Raw genomic sequence first — 8,794 nt, forward strand, 5'->3', positions numbered from 1 at the left:
TAATCCCTCTTAAGACACTGCTTTGAAAAAAATTGTATCCTGAAAGGATATAAATAATTGTATTAGATACATATTTTTTTTAAAAAAATTAATATATTCCTATGTAATGTAACAGAGCAACATCACTTCATCACATTGCATACATTCAGAATTAAAAGGTACAGGGACAAAGCCTGAGGGTAAGGGGAGAAAACCACCCCCCTGCAGAAGACCCAGCTTGCCTCCAAACCCTTGGATTCAGATGCACACCCACACTTCACATGCAATGTAAATGGAGTGATGTTGCTTCATTCCATTGTATATGGTCAATTGTAAGAGATGCCAGGAGGGTGCAAAATCTGGGAGAGGGCGGAGGAAGCCAAAGGCACATGCATACACACACCACAGACCTAAGGTTTTGCCCTTGCAATTCTTAAAATGATCCAGAGGATAGCCCAGTCAGTAGAGCACAAGACTCTTAATCTCAGGGTTGCACATTGGGCAAAAGCAGTGGCGTAGCGTGGGTTGTCAGCACCCGGGGCAAGGCAAGTAATTTGCGCCCCCTAACCCGTGGATTTGCGTCCCCTAACCCATGGATTTGCGCCCCCTAACCCATGGATTTGCCCTAACCCCAGATGTTGCGCCCGGTGCGGCCCGCCCCCCTGCACCCCCCACGCTACGCCACTGGGCAAAAGATTTATGCGTTGCAGGTAGTGGACCAAATCACTCGTGTGGTTCCTTCCAACTCTACAATTATATGATTATCCCTGTGCAGTGTAATAGAGCAACCTCACTCCATTGCATTGCATAGGGAAAGTATCGAGATGTGTCCAGGCAAAAAATTCAAGTAATGATAAAAATAATAATTTTATTATTATTTATACCCTGCCCATCTGGCTGGGTTTCCCCACTCTTGGCAGCCTCCAGCACATATAAAAACATAATAAAAAACATTTTAAAAGTTCCCGATACAGGGTTGCCTTCAGATGTCTTCTAAAAGTTGTATAGTTCTTTATCTCCTTGACATCTGAAGGGAGGGCGTTCCACAGGGAGGGCGCCACCACAGAGAAGGCCCTCTGCCTGCCATTTCACTTCTCGCAGTGAGGGATCCGCCAGAAGACCCTGGGAGGTCGACCTCAGTGTCTGGGTTGAATGATGGGAGTGGAGACGCTCCTTCAGGCATACTGGGCTGAGGCCGTTTAGGGCTTTAAAGGTCAGCACCAACACTTTGAATTGTGCTTGGAAACATATAGGGAGCCTGTGAATATTTTTTAGGACCAGTGTTATATGGTCCCGGCAGCCACTCCCAGTGTGCTCAGAGGAAGTGTGCACAGAAGAAGGGTTCTAGGTCTATCAACGGTGAGCTTGAGAGAGCTAACCCTTTTCTATTGCCAGGTCATAAGAGCTGCTGCAACAGCTAGCTTTGAACAGGAAACAGATAACATTTCCAATGCAAAAAGTTGGCACCCTTTCCTTGAACCTGGCAGGGTTACCTTAACCTGGAAGCTTATTCCAAAGCAGTTATCAAACACACGCTTTTAGATTGTAGGCATGGAACACATTTCAAAATAAAATGAAGCAGCTTGAGAAGGTAGCAGAGAGAGAAAATTAGCATTAGCCTGTAATAATAATTAAAAAGCTGTATTTAGCTGTGAGCTACTTCTTTTTCTCAGTAGGCACTGCTTTTTTCCATTTAGGAGATTACACAGCCTCAAGTCTTCATTCCCTCTCAGTGCCCCCTTCCCTTCTAATACAGAGTTTCATCTGCAGATTGAAAATTAACAGTTTTTCCTGTGGCTCGAAGATCACACATCAAATATGAAAGTCGCATTTCATAGAATCATAGAATCATAGAATCATAGAGTTGGAAGAGACCACAAGGGCCATCGAGTCCAACCCCCTGCCAAGCAGGAAACACCATCAGAGCACTCCTGACATATGGTTGTCAAGCCTCTGCTTAAAGACCTCCAAAGAAGGAGACTCCACCACACTCCTTGGCAGCAAATTCCACTGTCGAACAGCTCTTACTGTCAGGAAGTTCTTCCTAATGTTTAGGTGGAATCTTCTTTCTTGTAGTTTGGATCCATTGCTCCGTGTCCGCTTCTCTGGAGCAGCAGAAAACAACCTTTCTCCCTCCTCTATGTGACATCCTTTTATATATTTGAACATGGCTATCATATCACCCCTTAACCTCCTCTTCTCCAGGCTAAACATGCCCAGCTCCCTTAGCCGTTCCTCATAAGGCATCGTTTCCAGGCCTTTGACCATTTTGGTTGCCCTCCTCTGGACACGTTCCAGTTTGTCAATGTCCTTCTTGAACTGTGGTGCCCAGAACTGGACACAGTACTCCAGGTGAGGTCTGACCAGAGCAGAATACAGTGGCACTATTACTTCCCTTGATCTAGATGCTATACTCCTATTGATGCAGCCCAGAATTGCATTGGCTTTTTTAGCTGCCGCGTCACACTGTTGGCTCATGTCAAGTTTGTGGTCAACCAAGACTCCTAGATCCTTTTCACATGTAGTGCTCTCAAGCCAGGTGTCACCCATCTTGTATTTGTGCCTCTCATTTTTTTTGCCCAAGTGCAATACTTTACATTTCTCCCTGTTAAAATTCATCTTGTTTGTTTTGGCCCAGTTCTCTAATCTGTCAAGGTCGTTTTGAAGTGTGATCCTGTCCTCTGGGGTGTTAGCCACCCCTCCCAGTTTGGTGTCATCTGCAAATTTGATCAGGATGCCCTTGAGTCCATCATCCAAGTCGTTGATAAAGATGTTGAATAAGACCGGGCCCAAGACAGAACCCTGTGGCACCCCACTAGTCACTCTTCTCCAGGATGAAGAGGAACCATTGATGAGCACCCTTTGGGTTCGGTCAGTCAGCCAGTTACAAATCCACTGAGTGGTAGCATAGTCAAGACCGCATTTTACCAGCTTCTTTACAAGAATATCATGGGGCACCTTGTCAAATGCCTTGCTGAAATCAAGGTAGGCTACATCCACTGCGTTCCCTTCATCTACCAGGCTTGTAATTCTGTCAAAAAACGAGATCAGGTTAGTCTGACATGACTTATTTTTCAGAAATCCATGCTGACTATTGGTGATCACAGCATTCCTTTCTAGGTGCTCACAGACTGTTTGCTTAATGATCTGCTCCAGAATCTTCCCTGGTATTGATGTCAGACTGACTGGGCGGTAATTATTTGGGTCCTCTCTTTTCCCCTTTTTGAAAATAGGGACAACATTTGCCCTCCTCCAGTCTGCCGGGACTTCGCCTGTTCTCCAGGAATTCTCAAAGATGACTGCCAGTGGTTCTGAAATCACATCTGCCAGTTCTTTTAATACTCTTGGATGCAGTTCATCTGGCCCTGGAGACTTGAATACATCTAGACTAGCCAAGTATTCTTGTACTATCTCCTTAGTTATTCTGGGCTGTGTTTCCTCTGCTGAATCATTTGCTCCAAATTCTTCAGGTCGGGCATTGTTTTCTTTATCGGAGAAGACTGAGGCAAAGAAGGCATTGAGGAGTTCAGCCCTTTCTGTGTCCCCTGTTTGCATTTCACCATCTTCTCCTCTGAGTGACCCCACTGTTTCTTTGTTCTTCCTTTTGCTACGAACATACCCATAAAAGCCTTTTTTGTTGCTTTTAACCTCTCTAGCAAGCCTGAGTTCATTCTGTGCTTTAGCTTTTCTGACTTTGTGTCTACACGTGCTGGCTATTTGTTTGAATTCCTCTTTGGTGGTTTCCCCCCTTTTCCATTTTTTGTACACATCCTTTTTTAATCTTAACTCAGTTAAAAGTTCTTTAGATAGCCACCCTGGCTTCTTTAGGCACCTTCCATGTTTCCGTCTCATTGGTATTGCCTGAAGTTGTGCTTTTACTATCTCCCTCTTAACAAACTCCCAGCCATCATGAACTCCCTTTCCTTTTAGTATTACTGTCCATGGGATCTCACCAAGCACTTCCCTAAGTTTTATGAAGTCGGCTTTAATCCTTTTCCATGTGTAAATACTGCTTTTTTTCATGAGGGGGGATCATTTATTCCAAAGTTCATCTGTATCTATAGTAACCTGAGTTTAGTGCATTGCAGCTGGCAGTTTTTTTAAAAAAAAACACCCTAGTAACATCGAAATAGAAGCATTTGTTTTATTGCTTGTTGAAGAGCATTTTCCTCTACAAAAATTAACCCATCGTGGTTTTAAACTTCCTCCCATGGACAAAAATAAATAAATAGCCAATATGCAAACCAAAACTCAACTCTCATTTGAAATTTGCGCATCTCTGGATGTGCAAAATTATCAAGGGAAATGGTTTGCAGAAAATGTTTCTATTAGACAAAAAAAAATGCATGTTAGGAATAATATGTACTAAAAAGATAAGCAGTTTTGTCAGAATTTCCTTTTTAAAAAAAATCACAAACAAATGGGGAAAATGGAGCTAACTAAACCTAAGATTTAAACTAAGAAAATGAGACAAACCAAAATGAACAGTGTTATTCATATATTGTTGTTGTTTAGTCGTTTAGTCGTGTCCGACTCTTCGTGACCCCATGGACCAGAGCACGCCAGGCACTCCTGTCTTCTACTGCCTCCCGCAGTTTGGTCAGACTCATGTTTGTAGCTTCAAGAACACCGTCCAACCATCTTGTCCTCTGTCGTCCCCTTCTCCTTGTGCCATATTTCATATATAGATCTGTATATATAGATATAGGTTGTGCATCCTCTGTGTTGGATAGAGGTGACTTAGGAATCTGCCATGCAGGTATGGCAATATTTTTCCTTTTATATACGCAAATATTAAAGTGCCTTGAAGGTTCAAGATTTGAGTTCTCAGGTTGGTGCAAGAATGGCATGGTGTGATTTAAATAGGTTTTTTATTGTTTTTTACCTATCTCTTCCTTCTCCCTCTCTTTCCAGGGTCGAAAGAAAAGAGAGAGCACGTTTAAAGACAGTGAAGTTTAACTCAAAACCTGGCGTGACCGATGCAAAAGGGGTATGTGAAAGTGAAACTAACCCTGCAGAGATTTAATTCTTACAGCTATGCACACTTAGTAGAACATCTGAACAGCACGAAAGTTAAGCAAGAACAGGTCACACGATGAATAAAATGAGAGAGCGAAAGGGAAATGTTTAAACTATGATGTTATTTTACAGTGAAAGAAAATAGTTTTTTAAAAAAAGAAAAAGAAACAAGAAAGTAATATTGCAACACAGAAAAGATGAAGAATTAACTATTTCTGTTTTAGGATCATACTAGGCCAATAACACTTTGGTTGCTGTTCATTTTAGCACCAACAGCACGCTAGCTGCCTTGCACTGTTATTTCTTAAATCGAGGATGGGGAAGTTGTGATTCTACAGATGCGGTTGGACTCCATCTCCCATCAGCCCCCTGCCAGTATGGCTTGTGGCAAGGGATGATGGGAGTTGCAGGTCAGAAACATCTGTGGGGCCAGAGGTTCCCCATCCCTGATTTAAAACATGCCTGTTCTGTGCTTCCTAGAATTACTCAGTACATCTTTCCCCCACACAAAAATATACAAAATAGACACAGACATAAAAGAAAGCAACAATCAAAGTGCATCCGTTAGAAAGCCAGCAGTATTAACTAACCACCAGCCACAGGTCCTTGTAAAAGCTTTTTCCTAAACAGACGAGCTTTAAGTTCTAACTCCATGTTAAGCAGAGTTCTGTGATTCTCTCTTTTTTTTGTTGCCATTGTTTCAGCCTTAGGAAGGCTGTTTCTGAGCAGAAAATAGGTGAAAATCAGCTGCCACGGACCCTGTTGTTTAGAAAGGAACTACAGTACTCCGAATCCCCAGTAATTCCCCCCCCCCCCCTCTCTCTCTCTCTCTCTCCTGGCATCCCAAGCAATGTCAGTCTCTGCATCAAGCCACCATCTTAATTTCCCACAATGCCCCTGACCTAACATTGCTCTGTGTAACTGTGGGAGATTTAAATGGTGGATAGAGCCAGCTCACCAGAGCCAGGTGAGCCTCTTGAGGCCCACTTACAAAGGAGGGCGCCTCTCAGAGGACACTTTGCCTGGGCTTCCTCAAATCCAGAGCTGGCTCTAGAGGAGAGGCTGCTCAAACTTCAGTTAGTTTCAGCTTTATAAATCTTCACCTTGCCCCAGCCAGCAGCACTTTTACACTTGGGGTGGGGGGATACAGGAATGCAGTGGCGTAGCGTGGGTTGTCAGCACCCGGGGCAAGGCAAGTAATTTGCGCCCCCTAACCCGTGGATTTGCGCCCCCTAACCAATGGATTTGCCCTAACCCCAGATGTTGCGCCCGGTGCGGCCGGCCCCCCCTGCACCCCCCACGCTACGCCACTGCAGGAATGTAGACCCTGTTCCTACTCTACCCTCACAGGTGAAAAAAAAGCAATTTGCAGAGAGTGATTCTGAGCTGGAAAGTGACTGGAGAGGGAAGGTTCTAAGTCATAGAGGCTGGTCCATTAGGATGAATGGGACACTTCATATTTGCAGCCAGTTCTGGAGGGGGAACCTTAATCTCACTGTTGCCTTTGTAAAATTCAAAGGGGGACAAAATTAGAATTTGTTACCTGTGCCTGTCATTGGCTCTGGCGTCACCAATCCTGCCCTATGAGTACCAGCCGCCACTGCCTTTAAGGATCCCATCTCTGCATGCTTTTCTTCTGCCTCAACTTGCAACCTATTTAGGCTGCTCTGGGTTAAATAAATGCAGCTGAAAGAATCACATGTTTTTGAATAATGTGCCATTTCAGCTTTACTTAAGCACCTGAAAATGAAATGTAAAAAGACAGAAGCAAACCTCTTGGGAGAGGTCATTCCACAGAACTAGGATAAACATCAAGAAAGCACTCATCCCTAGATATGACAAGCTCATTCCCCAAATGGAAGCATTGCGAAGTGGGGCTCTCCGTCTTCTTAAATTGCAAATGTGTTTGGGCAGAGGCTCTCTCCAAGGCATTGCAGTGCTTGTCCATGAAAGGCTTTAAAAGTACAAAGTGGCATCTTGAATTGGATATGGAATCTCACAAGCAGCCAGTGCAGTCAGTGCAAATTTGGTTTTGTATATGATTTCCCCCTGCTGGCTCCCACCAACAGGCTGCGGCTTTCTGCACCAGCTACAGCTTCTGAACCGTCAAGGGCAGCTCCACATAAACTACATTACAGAAGTCAGTCCATGGCAATAATAATAATAATAATAATAATAATAATAATAATAATAATTTATTATTTATACCCCACCCATCTGGCTGGGCTTCCCCAGCCACTCTGGGCGGCTTCCAATCAAATATTAAAATACAGTAATACATCAAAAATTAAAAGCTTCCCTAAACAGGGCTGCCTTCAGATGTCTTCTAAAAGTTTGGTAGTTGTTGTTCTCTTTGACATCTGGTGGGAGGGCATTCCACAGGGCAGGCGCCACTACCGAGAAGGCCCTCTGCCTGGTTCCCTGTAATTTGGCTTCTCGCAATGAAGGAACTGCCAGAAGGCCCTCGGCACTGGACCTCAGTGTCTGGGCAGAACGATGGGGGTGGAGACGCTCCTTCAGATATACTGGACCAAGGCCATTTTGGGCTTTAAAGGTCAGCACCAACACTTTGAATTGTGCTTGGAATCGTACTGGGAGCCAACGTAGGTCTTTCAAGACTTGAGAGGTCTTGGCAAGAAGGATACATAATTGATTCAAGACTACTCAGTAAATTCTTAGAGGGCTTCTAGTCTGTTGGAGTGTAGCTTATTGTGTGCTCCAGGACAAGCGACATTCAAACATTGCATACACTGCTTCAAAGTGGTGAGCTCATATGGACAAACTGACCTCTATGTGATGCTCAGTTGCACATGCCTACATTTGCATGGAGGGCATAAGCCATAGCCATGCTCAACCACAGCAATTTGATTTCTACAAATGTATCGGCACTTTTCAGAGTCACTCTAGCCAATGTCACATATTACATCCTCTGTGTGATTGTTCCCTGGGGCACTTGGAGTGCATTGTGTGGAGATGGCTGCGAACATGTGGCGCATCATCATACTTCCAACCTTCTCCTTTTTATCAGCACCTTCTGGCTGCTTATCTGCTCATTGGGGACTGTGGTCTTATTTAAGCATGCTGTTAAACCAGGTCCTTATCACCTCCCCCTGGAGGGCAAAATTTGTCAGGAGGGCATCATAGGGACATCAGTTGATGCTGCACTTTGAAGCCCTCAACTGTTGGGACTTTGAAGCACAGCACAGGGCTGTTTGAAAACCCTTTTGCAAAGAGCCCCACACTGCTCTTTAAACCTCTGGTTCATGCTGCTCTTTGAACTTCTTATTTGAACCCAGTGGCTTCAGGTGGTAGACAGGTGGGTGTGGTTTGGGAGGACAAACGGTCATGTAGACAACTTGGGCACACTAACAAGCCAACATTGGTCCACAAGTTTGAAGATCCTCACCCCTGCATTACACAATCAGAATCCAAACCTGCCCTCCCCTTCCAGTAAAAGTTTGTGTCAGACAGGAATTGAACATAGCAGTATCTTGCGGTGGTATTTTAAAGTTTACAAAATGATTATTCAAACAAAAATGCAAGACTGAAATAAATAAAATAGGAAATAAAATCGGGGGGTGTTGTTACACTGTTACTGTTGTGGCTGACATTGTACAAAGTGGCCTCTTGCATCTAAATGTTATGTATCACCAAATAATGTAATAGTGGGCACTCACAGCAAATTATTTCTGAAGAGGTTTATGCTCTTTGCATGATAAAATCCACTTCTCCCTATAGATTGTAACCTGGTCAAAGGACCAGCACTGACCTAGAAAATCATATTTTCAATTCTGCA

At 44.0% G+C, this 8,794-nt stretch overlaps 1 protein-coding gene across 37 annotated transcripts in view; it reads left to right on the forward strand.

Moving 5' to 3' along the window:
• Window positions 1-8,794, forward strand: part of DLG2 (discs large MAGUK scaffold protein 2) — an 877,737-nt gene that overhangs the window by 828,727 nt on the left and 40,216 nt on the right. For all 37 annotated transcript variants that reach the window (XM_083609628.1, XM_083609598.1, XM_083609629.1 and 34 more), the window contains one exon: window positions 4,894-4,969. In XM_083609628.1, coding sequence (XP_083465754.1) covers window positions 4,894-4,969 — 76 coding nt within the window. The remainder of the gene's footprint in view (window positions 1-4,893; window positions 4,970-8,794) is intronic.

This window comes from Podarcis filfolensis (assembly GCF_964270895.1).
Source record: "Podarcis filfolensis genome assembly, chromosome: 4".
Lineage (NCBI taxonomy): Eukaryota > Metazoa > Chordata > Lepidosauria > Squamata > Lacertidae > Podarcis > Podarcis filfolensis.